The following is a 17119-nucleotide window of genomic DNA, read 5'->3' as shown; positions in this document are numbered from 1 at the left end:
TTAAAGAATTTAAATCATCATTTAAGTTTTAATTTTAATGTTTCAAAATAATAGGTTAAAGGTTAAAAAAAGGAAAAGATTAAAGGTTAATAAAGGGACCGGGTCAGGGTACCCTGGGTACCCACGTAACATTAAAAGGCCGGTTCTGGCCAGGGGTGCCAGAACCGGCCTTTTTATACTACTATTTTTATTCAAAACATTTTACCCTCCGTTTTATCAACGTTTCAATCCCAGAACTAAAAAACTGACCGGAGAATCATTTTCAAACATTTTACTGTGTATACGGCCTTCGTACACGTGTATAAGTCTTCACAGCTCGTTTCTTCACTTTCTATCAAAACACATGAAGTCAAGTGTTTTCGTGTTACAGTAAAAGTAAAAGTTCCGAATTTTGATGCAGTTGTTTTTGACAAGTTTTTGATGCATTCTGTCGATATCTCTGCAGTCGATGTGGATGTGATGGTTCCGACTCTAGGTAAAAAGCAGAAATGAATTATTTCTGCCATTGACCATCACAGAAAAATGAATATTTTTGATATTTTGGATGTAAATCTGGTTTTGGCATGTGTCCTGGTCTTTCGTCAATATTTTACTGCTGACCTGACTGACGCCCATAATAATAACAACGGCCATTTCATATGAAATTACCCCATATTTACGTTAGGTAATCATAAATTGCAATATAATGAACCATACAAAAAATCATTTAAACAAAGTTATCCTACTTAGTTTAAACCACTTAAAAAGTGCGTTCAAGCGGATGAAAAACTCGTAAAACTATGAACGATTCTTGATATATATTTTTTATTTATTGGCCCCCTACTAAACTTCAGTATTTTTGTTTCTACAGAAGTTTATATACTTTACAATGTTAAAATTAAAACATCATAACCTTTATTGGTTTTTGAGTTATCGCTTTCTGTTAAAAAAAAAAATATACTAATAATTATTATGATATCCATTATTCCTTTTCTATGTGAAATCGGTCCATCAATTATGACTTTTGATGTCTAACTTCTTCTCATCACATATTGCCCTGGATTTACGCAGTCATCATACAAGATCCCTATCTAATGAAAAACAAACTAGAAACAAAATAAGAAAGAAGAAAAACCGAGAAATGTGAATGTTGGAGAAAAATATGAATTTCTTTGAACATGCTAAGTTCAAGAGGAAATTAGTGGCTATGAGCAAAAGTAACATTTTTTTTTTTATATTTTGTATGATTTCAAAAATATCAGTGTTTAATCACTAGCTTACAATTTTGTTTGGTAAGTATATATTTGTAGCTAATGATTTTCACAACTCGAAAATAATTGTTGAAATAAAGCCGATAACGATTTTCCAATCCGAACGTGTAGAAATAGGGCGAGATATGGGAGCCCTTATGCTAAGTCCAGACAGCATTATCATATCAGATATAAAGCCCTAGTCAGTCTGAAAGGGCACTTAGGGCCGCATACGTTAAGTCTAATCGTTTCTTAACTTCTTTCCTCCGAGTCGGTATCAGTTCTGGCCTCTCAGCCTGTCGTAAATATTACAGTTCTATTCTTCTATTGGGCCATTATTCTTCATAACTGACTCCCCAATAATAGGGTACTTAATGCTATATTTGAACATGGCAACCTAGAAAATATAGTCTGCCCCCAATATAGAGTCAAGATAGTTTGCTCGATAACTGTTTGAATTATGATTATAGAGTCTGGTATTGCTATAATTTCTATTCTTCTACGTAATTATCTTTAATGTATACATCATAAATAATAACAATAACTCTTATATAATTTTTTAACTGTGCTTTGAATCCTATTTTAAAATAATTCAATATTATTGTAGACTGGTATTTATTTCTTGAAAAATTGTTATACTTTATTCAGAAATTTATTATTTCACTTATTCTAATAATTTAAACATTCATTTGTCATATTCGAACATAAACCTTTTTATGAAATACATAATTAGGAAAATAATTTCGATGCTGAAATTAAATTATTTAGTAATCCAGGTTATAACAGCTATTTCCAAACTTCACCAAGGCTGGTTTAGAAACCATTTGCGCCACAATTGTTGAGTTAAAAAATGGCGGCGCGATTTCCTTTAGAGAGCTAGAATACACAGGATAAAAAGAAAAAAAAAAACTTTTGCAAAGTAGAATCAGAAATTCACTGTATATTTGATTTTGACTTTTTTTTTCTTTGTAAAAATTTGAATAAGTGGCATCCGCTTGAGGTAAACCAAGGTTCCGCGGCCACTGAGGAACCACTGGGTAAAATATGACTGCTGTAAAGTCGACATACTGAAAATGAAAAAAAAAAAAAAAAATTTATACATTTTTTTTAATCATTTTCTCGGAAAGGCTTCAAATAATTTGGACAAAACTCGTTCCTGCAATGTACAATAAAATAGCCTTTAATTTATTCTTTTTAAGACATCTGAATTTAATTCATAAAGAGACTTATGACAGTTCATAGAAAATAATATATTTATAAAAAATATTAGGAATATATATTTTCTTATGTCTATTAGCAATATTTCCTAAAATATATTTAGTAAATAGCAAATATTAGGGTTGAAAAAAAAAATGTACCTCTTTTACGATTTTTTTTTATTAAATACCATTTTTTGTTTACTGATATGAAAAAATACTAATGAATTATAATAAATTGTACCCATAATAATTAGAAAGGTCATGACACTAAATATTAAATACCGATACAAAAAAAATAAATATTTTTATAATAACCGATAAAATGAAATGAAATTACAAAAGACTGATCTACATGACTATTATAAGGCCTATCTGGACATACGAAGTTGAGCTTTGGGCTCCACTAAACCATCAAATTCCTCCCGAATCCAATCCTTACAGTCCAAAATCCTTCGTAAAATCCTCAATGCTCCTTACTTTGTCACAAATCAAGTCATCCATCATGACCTCAATGTCCCATATGTTTCCGATTTGGCCAATTCCGCGTTCACTAATGCTCTCAGTTCTCCTCTGTAAGTTTAGTATTTAGTTTACGAGTAAATCTCGAATTTTGAATTTGCCTAATCAACCACCAAATGCTTGAAATTCGATTTGTCTAAATGCTCAGGCGACTTACAACGCAATTCATTTCTTAGTAAAGCTCAACCAATCGGTGTTGGTCGTCCTTGCTCGACCGAACCGCTCATAAAAAAAAAAAAAAAAAAGGCAGCATTAAAAAAGCGGCAACAATTGGAAAACGACGTGGGACCCACGCTCTCCATCCTAGGGTAGCCTTACTTATCTTTCCTATAAAAAAGACCCTTGATTGAGTATTATAAGTCGAGAGATAATTACAGCAAAAATAATAGAAGAGAATCCTTCTGGCCAACCCGCCCCTTAAAATTACGATTTAGCTACGGTCTTATCTCAGCTTTAAAACATTTATTTAAAACGAAAAAGTACACTTAAGTTAAAAACTTAGTTAAATTGAGCAATATTGAAAAAGTGGCTTAAATTGGAAAAAAAACGTAAACGCCGTTAAGTCTCCTTAAGTTTTAATCCGTTTTAAATTAATGTTTCAAAGGTGAGATAAGGCCGTCGCTGAATTGGGGTTTGGAGGGGCAGGGTGAACAGAAAGCCTTCCCTTCTATTGTCTTATATCTACCGTATACATTACTTTTTTACAAAAACTGAATTAAAATTATCATTATTATAGCAAAATTATGTACATTACTGAAAGAGAATAGACAAAACTCCCATAGCAGTAATATTTGCTTTCTTATAAACAGACAGCTATTCTTCGAAAAAAAAAATCAAAGAAATTACTTTTACTAGCGAAATAAGCTAGAAACATATTCTGTTTTTAGAAAAAAAAAAAACCCAGAATCGTTGTCCGGGCTAAATCGTAGTCCGCTATTGAAAGGTCCGTTTTTGTAGCAGTTGAAAAAAAGTAAAGTAAGCAATATGATGCTGGGGAAAATATAAACTGTCCGATTCTGGATGTGTCCGTTTGTTAGAGAAAATTTCAATCTATTTCGTTCGATTCCACTTTCCATCGAAATTCTGCTCTATTTAAAAATTATAAAAATGTAATTTCATTTTTCCGTATATTGTTTAAATACATTAGACAAAAAAGAAATATATAAATTATTCTTTTATTGCAATAAGTGGTTAAATAAGTGATAAAAATTAAATAATACATAAATTTAAGTAATAAATTAAAAATGAAGTTATCAATAATATTTAAAAACTCTAGATTTACTTATTTAAAAATTAACTATTGATGATGGCCAGGATTTGAGGTAATTGCATATTCTATTTCTTGCATTTTTTATGATGCATTGTTTATAAAATTATAAACATGAATGATTCATTAGTTCTCGCAGACGTTGACTACAACTAGATAATTATGTGTACATAAATTTGTTTGATGTGTTATATTAATGCCAAAAGGCAATCCAAGGTATCCTTAACACCCAGCTATACATATAGCATTTTCATACCTCCTATATGTATGTACCAAATACCCCCTAACATCATTACAGGAGGGTATGAAAAAAAAAAAATGATGTGTCATTTGTTGGTGACATCGAAAGGTCATTTTATACTTTCAAAATATTTTAAACGGTGAAAGATTAGGTTCTAAATAAAAAAAAGGAAATATTTTAGGTAGTTAATTGTAATCCAGGAAAAGTCATTGACTGATTCATTTGTTTTTTAATAATTTTATTTGTGCTGTCAATTAGTAATAAATCCATTTTATTAACCTAGCAGAATATACATTGCATAGTATATGCGTACATATTGCTGTTATTTATAATGATCAATCCCTTTGGTTATGAAGTCGACTTGATACCCCTTCCAGTTCTTCTCCAGTATACGTCAATAACATATCTCATAGAAAAAGACAAAGATAAAAAACGAAAAGTTAGCCTTTTTTGTTAAAAAAAAAAAAAAACTTCAAAAAGTTTGCCATTTTTTAAGGGTTTTTTGGTAAAGGGTGCATTTGGACAGGATAAAATTGTTTGAGATTTTGATTCCTCGCAAAAATCTTCCATCATAATTTGAATATCTTCGACCGGGCAAGAATACTCAAACGACTTTTATAACAAGGCATTTTCAATTATGATAACGGATCCTTAACGGGAAATTCAACATGATTCTTCGATTCTTTTTTAAAATTTGTTAAATTTTCTGTACATTTTGCCCAGAAATCTATTAAAAACTTAATTTTTTTTTTCAATTTATACCCAAAGAATGTGTTAGATCTGAAAAATTACATAAATAAAATCGTTTTAAAAGCAGATTAGTTTCGCATCAGAACATGATCATTTTTTTAATAGACGATTTCAATATTTATACCAGTAATTTACAGTTATAAATCATATATTTCCAATTTTATTTGCCTTGTCTGTTTGTATAGTGTGAAACATTGTATACAATGTTTTGTGAAAGCCATGTTCTGTCCGAACTTGTTAGTTTCTAATTATTACCGTTCATGTTTTCTTAATTATGTATCGTGCGTTATGAATGAGTGTGAACTCATTTACTTCATCCATCACTAAAACTATTATTTTTAACCATTTTACCATTATATCTTTTAGACTCTACTTCGATATTCAAAAAAATAAATTTCACCTGAATTACAGGTCATGGAGGTATCGTGAGTAGTTTTCTCAATGACACTTCTACTCTCGCAGCTTGCACTCTCTTTGGAATACCATAACTATCTGCCCCTCAGTTTTATTTTGAATCCTTTATTAAAAAAAAAAACTAAAATCCCTCGGGACAAAGACTGACTCCGGGTAGGCAAAGGAAACTAGCTGCGGCATATTTATAATACTTCATATCGAAAACAAAAAAATAATTCAAGATAGATAACAATATTTAGAATCGATGATTCTTAACCCACACCGCCACACTACCTAATAGAAGATGTTGAAGAGCCAACTAGAAAATATTTGACAACTATCTGAGTTTTTTTTTTTTTTTTACCTCAGGCGGACCTTATTCCATTTATCAAAAACAAGATCCTATTCTACAAATTTGCAATATGATTAATACAATTTATAATGAAAAAGAAAATTTGGAAGTTGGCTGATAATCTTCTTCGTCGGATTCGCCACCATCAAAAGATTCTTCAGCGTCGAAACATTCCTCATAAGCTGCACCAGGAAGGATTAAGAAAACAGTGAATTAATAGCCTGGACTAATTAAAAAAGAAACTTAATATATCAACCAAAACACTAGAATCTAAGGACATCGTTGTAGTATGCAGCACTAAAATGTTAAATAAATTTGGTATAATCTTTAAAACTCGAGATTTTTTTATTTGGATGAATTAATTAAACTGTAGCTCAATACTCCGCTGTAATGGTCCAAAGTTGGTGTAGTGGCTCATCGATAGTCCAAACATCCAAAAGGCGTATTATCGTACTAGGCGGGGCGACGAAATGAACACAGAAGTGGTCTGGTTCCGGACTGTTATGACGACTAAAACACTAAAAAAAAATGTCTAATAAAATAACATGAAACAAACGCAGACAGGGCTGCTAAAGACGCTGCCAGGGCCACTAATTAGCCGGAACTCATATTAAAGTCGAAACACAGACGTGGTCTGGTTCCGAACTGTAATGACGACTAAAACACTAAAAAAAAAAGTCTAATAAAATAACATCAACCAAACGCAGACAGGGTTGCTGAGACGCTATCATGGCCACTAATTAGCCGGAACTGCTCTAAAAACTAAGATGGTAGGCCCGTTTCTAGGCAACGTCCTAGCGACGACCATCAACCCCCAGCAACTGCCTCTATTATAACAAACAAATATAATTACATATTTTTTTCTTTTCAAATAACTAAATCTAAATAAAACAATACAAAAAAAAAATAAATGTAACTAAATTAAACACTAGTAAAACTCTAATACTACTTACAATTATTTATGCCGTTAACAAATATAGAATTTAAAAAAAAAATGTATCAGAGAGAGAGAGAGAGAGCGAGAGAGAGAGAGAGAGAGAGAGAGAGAGAGAGAGAGAGAGAGAGAGAGAGAGAATGAAATCTATAGGTATTTAAGTAATTCAAAGCCAACTGCTCTGAATGATTTTAAAATTTTAATTTTATTTATCGAATTGTTTCAGTTTTATTTATTGGCTGTAAAAAAAATCTAAAATCCAAGGAAAGAAAGGTGTGCTCCATCAGGAAGATTAAGTTCCTCTCCCTTCTATCGGTTCAAAAGGCAATATATTAAATCAAGCGGTAGACTGTTCTCCCACCTGATTGTTGTTTGATGGCCTGGGTCCCCACTTAGTGGATTAGTCTCAGCGGAATTAGTCCAGTGGAAATAGCAATTTTTCTCACTCTTAAGCTGATTGTTTGATTAATACTAGTGTTCAAACATAGGTAAGTGTATGTAGAATACAATTTATTATAAAAAAAAAAAAGATGAACTGTATATTGTTTTAATTTTCTGACATAAAATTGATTTTGCTGTTGTTTGACTTTGGCGCTGTCTTAATTATGTTAACTGATTGCTATGTATGCTCCTAAAACCAATATAATTTATGTATACTGAAGAGTGGGAGTGGGTAGCTCATTGGTTAAGAACTAACTCCAAGGACCTGAGTTCAAATCTGGCTGTGGCGGACAATTATTTTCTGTTTTACTGTAGCCGTGATTCAATCCTATGATTCAGAAGCATCTTAATTGAGTAAAAATCTGGCGATCGAACATGATTCAGACTATATAACCTCATTCCGCAATCGTTGGTCTAGTAAAAATACTGCCTTACGAAGTACAGATTTAATTTTTTTTATATACATACCAAAAAATTATAATTAATCATAATAATCGATCTTTAATAAAATTTTGATATTATCAATTTCGAAAACCCAATGAACCATTATTAGACCCACATTCCTTTCTCCCCTAAAAGAAAATGAAAAACATAATTACATTAATAAGCATTTAAGAATAAATAATTAACTTTAAATTTTAATGAGGTATTAATAGTTTCCTGGAGGTGCGGAAAGCAAAGAAACACAGATAAACAAAACTTGGTTATTTGTACCCACGTTTCGACCTGAATTTTAGGCTTTATTCTGGACTGAAAAGACAAAACGAGATAACAACCTTAGTACAGAGAATCATAAAAATAAAAATGAAATAATAATCAGCATTCTTGAAAATGCACCTAACAATAAATTTAGTAAATAATAGCCGATTAATAATAATAGTAGATAAAAAAATATTATTGAGGTAACAAATTTAAAAATGTATTAACTTTTATTTTACATTATTTTAAATATAGTTGAAACTACACCAATAGGTTATATAATAAAAGATATAAACACCGGTTGAATAAGTAGAAATGATTTCAAAAGTTAGAATTGAAAATAATATAATTATTTTTGGATAAAAAAAATTATTTTTATGAAATAATTCAAGTCCGTTTGGGGTAATAATTGAAATGGAAAAAGTTCAATTGAACTGGAAAAAAGAAACAATTGAAATGGAATGGAAGTTGGAAATCCAATATAAAAGTAGGTTAACGGTGGTGCTTGATACAAAATCCGAAACTAAATACTTTATATCTTAGCGTGTCTGTGATTAATAGAGATACTTAATCTTAGTTTTATTCACTGAATAATAAATCGTCGGTGTTATGTATATAAGGTAAATCCGACAATTTTCAGAATATATTAAAATTTAAAACTTATAAACAAATATTAGATTGGCACATATTTTTGCTTATTGAATATTTTCTCTGGTATAGCAAAGTAAGAAATTATATTAAAATGTACACATTTATTTTTAGATTTTCAAGTGTATAGTATTCTTCCGAGTCTTAAACGTTTATCCTTTCCTTTTTACGTTCAATAGGAATATTATACAATGGTTAAACAGCTGAAGGGTTGGCCATAAAAGAAATGGCAGCTGCCTTTCTCAAATTATTTTCCTGAAATTACTTATTCTACGGTGGGTATCATTCTTGCATTTTCATGGTATCGCAGATTTCATTTTACTTTAATTAAAATTCCTTGCGAATCTTGGCCAATCTCTATTTCAGCCCTAATAAGGTTTTATATTTAACTAACTAAATTATTGGAGACATCCAAAATTTATGAATGCCAAATTTTATAACGTTCAGGATTAGTTTTGTTTAATATACTCGGTTATTTCAAGAAAAGGGGTCAAAAATATTTATTGAAAGCTTAGAAAATAAAAGGTATATTGTGTTCTTTTTCATAAAGATATGATTTTTTTCTAGTGCTTTTACTTGTCTGAAATCGTTTTCCTTATTTAAGTTATGTCAAGTCCAATAATTTTGTATAATTTTTATAAGCAACTGTTTTGAGCTCCTAAAAATTCTCAGAAACTTTATGGCCAGATATTCTGTTTTGAAATTAGCATTCAATAGCTGATCGAATCATTGGAGCACAGCTATTCATCGGTTCCTCTTGCCTAGAACTAATTAGTTTATTGAAATGTTCTAATTGGACTTTGTCCTCTTAAGAAACAACTGTTTTCATCAATTTGATTTATTTCTATTTAATCGTTACTATGGAATTTAGACAAGTTAACAAACTTAAAAAACAGAGAAGACTAAAATGACTTCATTCTTACATATTTACACAACATAAAATAATTGTCAGCCATAGCCAGATTTGAACCCAGGTCCTTGGAGTTAGTTCTTAACCAATGAGCTTCCCACTCCCACTCTTCAGTATACATAAATTACATTGATTTTAGGACCATACATAGCAATCAGTGAACATAATTAAGACAGCGCCAAAATCAAACAATAACAAAATTAATTTAATGTCAGAAAATTAAAATAATATACAGTTCATCTTCTTTTTTTTATTTTGTATAATAAACTGTATTTTACATACACGTACCTATGTTTTAACACTAGTATTAATCAAACAATCAGCTTAAGAGTGAGAAAAATTAAAAAAAGAAAATCATTTTCTTTTAGGGGAGAAAGGAGTGTGGCTATCTTCTTTTCAGACGCCTCGGAGGATTATCAGGGATTGTTAAGGATGAAAGATTAAGAATTAATGGGTTAGGATGGTTAAGGAGCTTGGAATGAAAATATGCATATCTGTGTTGGTCCAAATCTGCAACGAATGGGATGTTAAGGTCTTTGTGAATGAGTTTATTTGTAACATAATAAGGAGCATCAAGGATTTTACGTAGGATTTTGGATTGTAAGGATTGGATGCGGGCGGAATTTGATGGTTTGGTGGAGCCTCAGAGCTCAATTCCACATGTCCAAATTGGTCTGATTATCGTAGTGTATACTAATTTTTTATAGTGAATGGGAAGTTTAGAGCGTTTGTCAAATAAGTGTTGTAGCAATCGGATGAGCAGTTTCTTGTCGTTTCAGTCTTGTGGGTGGATTCCAAGTAATTCTCTTGTCAAGATGGAGTCCTAAGTATTGAATCTGTTCAACAGGCGTTAGCGTTTTAGAGTTTCAAGAAAAATGAATAAGAAATTATGAAAACAAAAAAGTAAAATTAATATTCAAATTCAAATAATATACTGCAAAATAATAATATATTGTTGTACAATAGACACAAGATCTGAAACAAAAAAAGAAGATTCCACAAATGCATTATTCTCTCTCTAAAGGTGCCTAAACAGGTTTGTCAAACAACGGTAAATTCGCGCATGCACAAGCATGTGGATGGGCCATTCGGATTGGCTGGTACAAGTTGGCCTGGTAATTAACAAATAAGTTGAAAAAAATGGTACCAACGTTTCGTCCAAAATTTCTAGCCTTCATTAGGCCTACTTAAAGGAGATCGGAAATCTAAGTGAGCTCAGCCGCGCTTGTAGTAAGAATCTCGTCATTATATATAATATTATAATAAGTTATTGTATATAATGTTATTATATCGATAGATTTTTTTTTTATTTCTGGAAAGTCTTACCACACGCACTGCTGAGCTCACTTAGATTTACGATCTCAACTAAGAAACCCTATTGAAGGCTGGAAATTCTGGCCGAAACGTTGGTACTATTAAATAAGTTTTATAAAACTTATTTGTGTTATATTCTGATCGTACCTCCAACCATCTTCTACTCATATATATTATTTAGCAGAAATACAATTTTAAGTTGCCGGAGGTAATAGGAATAATTTTATATTTTTGGGGCAGTAGGATGAGATTCACTTCTTATTTTTTTTAAATAAATAGTATTTGTTGGTCGAAATATCCCCATTAAGTATAAAATTCTATAATTTAATAGTTATTTAGTTATCAGGATTATTTAGGTGGAAGTAAATATTACCCATAATGAAGAGAGTGATTTAGTACTGTTCATCAATGAAACTGAGTGGGCTGTATCCATGAATATGTTAAAGCCGCAAAATTTACTTTACATTGTAATTCTAACATATATTTTAAGCAAAATAATGGAATTAAATACACAAAATGAAAAATAAAGTTTGATACAAACAAAAATAAAATTAAACTTGGCCAAATTGAGATGTTCTGTTTCTATATTTTACTTTTAATAAAAATTGTCTATTGGAATAAATGATTTTGATTAATCGATTAATATTGTCATCGTTTTATGCTGATTAGATGGATCTTGCTTACATGCTTTTTTTCTTCATTTACTTCCATGTCTGCTTTAATTCTTCCCTTCCTAATTGCCTGACTTTGGTTGAGCTTAACATTGCACTCTCATTGTTAGTAAGAGCAAACTAAGGAATTAAACGTGGTTAAATCTTCAACTGTTTTCTATGGTCACTAAATGATTGGTGTATACATAAGTGAAACAGTTTCATATTGCTAATTAACTATTGCTTAGGATGTGATCCTTAAACAGTGGTGAACATCAATTTTTAAGGTTAATAATTTATCGTTTAAAAATTAAGTTTACGTTTTTTAAATGAAATTTTTAATGGTTATTAAAAATGAACTATTGTTGAAATACACATAATACTTGTCAATTTCAACAATGGTTCGTTTATATAAGCGAAATCACTTGACGGAATCTGATTAAATTGATAGAAGTCTAAAAATGATTCCTAATTCTACTCCAAACATAAGCCAAATAAGATGAGCCCTTTTCGAAATATAGTTGTGCCCAGAAAAATATGTTATAAAAAAATCCCTGAAAATTTCATTAAAATCGGATTCATTTCTTGGCTTTATAATTTCATTTAGTTATGATAAAATTTGGATATAAACATAAATTTGAAAACAGAACGGCAGACATACAAATAAACAAATTTATTCCTTAATGTCATGAGCGTAAAACGTGTGTGAAAATTTTCGATTCTGAGGATAAAAATATTTTTGTCATTATCTGTATGAATAAATGGTTTCGCTGACTTCAGGAAAAAGAAAGTAAAAAATAAAACTTAAATGACAGTAGATTATTAGCTAAGTTAGTGGTTAGAAAAAAATATGTAGGTATATTTTTTATAATCCTAAAATAAAACTTGAAAAGAAAGTAAGAAGTATAAACGATCTATAATCTTATTTTTTTTCTTTAGATAAAACCATTTCTTTGTCAACTAATAAATCGTGAAAGGACTTCTTTGTTTTAAATTTGTATGGGCCATTTCTATTCTAAATGAAAAGTTTCAGAATTGTTCTGAATAATAATACCTGTTGAAAGTTATTACATTTCATTTCCTTTAAAATGTCTGCCATCGCAATAATGCCTGAGTGAACTTGGAACGTGAAACTTCAAACTATATTTAACTTCTGGAATTTGAAATTAAAATTCATAAAGTTCGTAATAAATCTTTCTTTTGTAATTTCTTTCACAGTACATTCATTGATTATATTTATGTTTATTTGTAATCATCGTATATTGTAAATTATATTGCTACGCTTATGTTGTTTTTTCCCTTCTTGCAGATGCTCCCTGTGTTGCTGGCGATTTCCTGGATGATAGGTTGGTCAGAGGGTGTGTGCCCTCCACAGTGTCGCTGTGGTCCAGACTCTAGGGGTCGTCGCACGGTCTTCTGTCCTTCGGGATCATTGTCTGGACCTGTACCTGTAGGTCTCATGGACTCAGATATTGAGGTAGAGTAAAATATTTGTACTAAAATAACAATCTAAAGTTTGCTATAGTAAGTTTTTCCTTAGCTTTGAATAAAAAAAAAATATCTTCACAGATAATGAGGATAACTGCTCCAGAGAATCAGGAGAACTGCCTCACGATGGGCCCCATTTTCCAGGGGTTCCAGAAGTTGGAGGAAGTTCATATCACCCACTCTAACGTACCCGCCATTGGCAAGCACTCCTTCTGGGGCGTCCCGTCTCTCAGGCTACTCAACCTCACCTCCAATAACATATCCCAGGTAAGTGATTAAAAAAAAAGTTCTTAAACAATTTGATAATACTATTCTTAAATATGTAAAAGGTATTCTAATATTAAAAAAAACATTGAAGGCGCTCTACAATGTTCGCTTAACAAAGTTGTCAATTATACAAGTATCAAAGTTTATGATGTTCTCATCAAACGTAGAAAGTATCCTCGCTGATAATTGTAATATTCTGTCATACTCACAGGTATTATGCTTCCCTGCTTGGGCACACCCAGCGGGGGACTGCGGCTTCCTGGTTATGGTTCCAAACTGTTTTTGTAAATAAATAAATTCCTTCTTATAGTAGCCGTATGAGAGGGTTGTATATTTTGGTATTTACTTTAAAGGTGTCATCCTAGAAATAACAATATTACAATTTTAGTAACTTCAGATCTGAACATTTAAAAATATAAAATATATAGAAAAAAAAATGTATATGTAAAAGAAAGGAAAACTAAAAAAAAAAAAAAAAAATTACATATAACTAAGATAAAAAAATATATACAATTGAGTAAATTTCATTAAAAACTAATTAAATAAAGATAAAAACATCTAAAGGATCACGAAAAAAAGAATATTAGATTCAAAGATCTGTTAACTTTTAGCAGCTTAAGTTGTTAGCTGTTGCAGGTCGAGTTTAATGCACTAATGAACTAATAAAATATTAAATAGTGTGAAGAATGTAAAAAATATAAATATGAGGAATTACAACACAACTTTTCTGAAATTTGGTTTACAAATATTTTATTAATAAAAATAAATAATTTTAAACAGCATATTGTTTATTTGATAACATCAGACGATGTTTCGAGCATTGACTGCTCTAGCTCTTTTTTTTACTCTTAGTTGTTAATAATCTAAGATATAAATTAAATACTCCAGATTTGGATTTATACCATGATTTATCCTCTTAATATTATTTATTCATCATCGTAATTCTTAATGTTTTGCATTACATTTGATGTTTATACATCTTATTTACTTTAGTAAAATTCGTTTTAAAAATAAATGTACTTTATTTTTGTATGTTATTATTTGTTTCTGTTTTTTAGCACCAAGCGATAGATTTTGCCATCTGATCGGATATTATTTAATATTCCTTGTTAAATAAACTCTCTATTCTGATAAAATATAAATAAAATACTATTTCAATCTGTAAAATAACTATACTATTTATCATTTACATATTGCATATATCATATATTATTTATACTAAAAACTATGATTAATTTCACTTTAAACGTTTAGCTGCAGTTCATATTAGTAACTTCCATTGAAAATTAATGTTAATGCTAACGGGTCGGAAAACAAGTTTCAAGTAATGTTTTCTCTTTTCTTGCTTTTAATGTTTTATGTTTTTTTTTATATTGGTGGTTGTAGGATTATTCCATCCGTTCTAATATAACACTTTCTGAATATAAATTTTTAAAAAATCTCTGTATTTAGCTCTAGAAATTATGTATAATTATGTGTTATACTGTTGAAACAGAGAATTCAAAAATTATAAAACAACATGTCGTTCCGGTCAACCAGAACCCAAAAAAATCTAATTGCGCATTTCAGAGTATTAATAATTAATATTTTTACTGTAAATATTTGAATAAATTTAAGAGCCAGATTTCGTTTTAAATCAATAATGTGTGCGAAGAGAGAGCCTTCCTTGACTTATTGAAGAGAAATTAAATTTAGTTATGGTTTTAGGAATTCTTTTCCTTATCCAGTATGTTAAACTACTTCAGCTATATTAAATTAATGAAAAATAAATCTCTGGATTATTGTAATATCTAAAAATATTTAACTGTCATCCCAAGTAAAAACATTATATAAAATATAAATATAAATCTTGTTTTAATTTTTAATGTATTCATAAGTTAATTTGCTATAAATACAAAACCTTAAAACTAAGTGGTAGGACATAAAAAAGAAATAAATAAAATTCAGCCATTATCTGTTTAAGCTAAGAGGTGTAACCGGGACGAGGCCTTATAAAACTATCGTAAACATTAATGATATATTTCCCCAAGCTATAAAAATTACAACCCAGTTGATCATTCCAATTTACGAATTAGTATTCTTCCCCGAAACCAGTGTTTAATTTTACTCCCAACGGTGGCACTTAAACTTTCCACTCTGAATGCAAAAAAGTCATATTGTTCTGTGGATTCTCTGCTGCAGTTTTGAAATGCAATTACATTGGGTCCATTAGGTTGGTAACACCGGCTCTCATTATCCAGATGAAAATGTGAATCCTCCCATTTAAATATCAAAACACTTAGTTCTTCAGCTTTTTAGGAATGCAGATAACTGTTTAAATACATTTATTGGGTTATGTCATTGGATAATTATAATATTTAAAAATCTGGTTTAGTGGGTTTCATTTACTAACCTAGTTACGTCTCCAGCTTTTATGTAAATTGGTGTTTTATTTATTTTTTATTTTTTTAAGTTACCGCTATAGTTAACAAAAAAAAAATGCCAAACCAAGTGGGTTCGAAGCGAGAGTCCACTGTAAAAAAATATTAAAAATGCCCTGAACATGTATATACTTAGCTGTATTTGTTTTTTATCATGAAAGAATTTAAAAAAAAAGCAATTTTAATAAATTTCCGGGAAATCTTAAAGGTGGTGCTATACAAATATTGTTGAGTTCGATTATTTACTTTATATCTCGCGCATGTGCAAACGTATTTTCTATGGAAGAAAAATGGAAAACAGTTATTGCGAAAATGGTCTGATATCAATTTTTCATAAAATTACATCCAATATATATTGATTATATTACTAATATACCTCCTGATGCATATTTTATTCTTAAATAACTGATCATATTTATTAAAAAATATAGTTAATATTTATTCTCAAACTTTTAAATAAAAGTAACTACTTGCCTATCCAATAAAATGATAAGGAAGCTTTCTATAATGACACATATATAAGTTGAGTCTGACAGAGAGAGATATACGGCTTAATTCAATTTCCTACAAATAAATACTGTACAAACATATATATAGTTCAGTCATAAAGGCAGTCTTTAAGTTGAACTCGTGAGTCTATTTTTCGTCCCTCATTCCTTTTTTTTTTTTTTTAAAGCTTTCAGCGTGATGAACCGTAAGTTATATATAAATATCTAAGGAGAGGAAAGCACATTGAAAACTTCGTGCATTGGGTTCCTACATACACAGCATAAGCAATTGCTTTTCGAATCCTATAGATATAGTAATTATTAATTAAAATTACATTTACATCCAAGTATTTTTTGACCTTTAACAAATATAAGATAAAATTACAATGAACGATATAAATTGTTAAAAATTAAATATAGTTACAATATATTTATAATCAACAATCAACAAAAATGAAAGGTGCTACTTTATTTATCGCCATTTTTTTCATATCTGGATTAAAAATAACTACTTAAAAAACTTCTAAATATCTATTTAATTTTCGTATGAAAGTTTATATATCCAATTCAAACGGTTTTGGTTACCATGACTAATTCTAAATAGGCTACAATTTATCATGAATGTTACTTAAACATTCTTGGCAAAAGGCAGAGTCGCCGTGGAGGCCCTGAAGCTAAGTCCTATCACGAGGGTTAGGCTTCATTTGAAAATCCCTTAGCCAATGTTTGCTCTTTAGTGGAAGTTGACTTTTCATATTTACACAGCCTCAGTTTCCGTTTTCTCGGTACTATTGCCGCCGGAAAAAGGAGCTGAAACGGTTTTTGAACTTTATTGTTTGTTACTCAATTCTTTGAAGATAATAGAATAGAAAGTCAATTATTTTTTAAAAGTAATTAATTTATGAAATTT

At 30.0% G+C, this 17119-nt stretch overlaps 1 protein-coding gene across 1 annotated transcript in view; it reads left to right on the top strand.

The window, feature by feature from the left end:
• Positions 1–12859: 12859 nt before the first annotated feature.
• The window catches only part of LOC106686332 (leucine-rich repeat-containing protein 15), a 37429-nt gene continuing 33169 nt past the window's right edge, over positions 12860–17119 (top strand). The window contains exons 1-2 of the mRNA XM_067045410.1: positions 12860–13023; positions 13116–13301. Coding sequence (XP_066901511.1) covers positions 12886–13023; positions 13116–13301 — 324 coding nt within the window. The 5' untranslated portion in view covers positions 12860–12885. The remainder of the gene's footprint in view (positions 13024–13115; positions 13302–17119) is intronic.

The sequence above is a fragment of the Halyomorpha halys genome, unplaced genomic scaffold, assembly GCF_000696795.3.
Source record: "Halyomorpha halys isolate HHAL.00 unplaced genomic scaffold, Hhal_1.1 Scaffold809.1, whole genome shotgun sequence".
Taxonomy (NCBI): Eukaryota; Metazoa; Arthropoda; class Insecta; order Hemiptera; family Pentatomidae; genus Halyomorpha; species Halyomorpha halys.
This window is presented reverse-complemented; position numbering and strand designations above follow the sequence as displayed.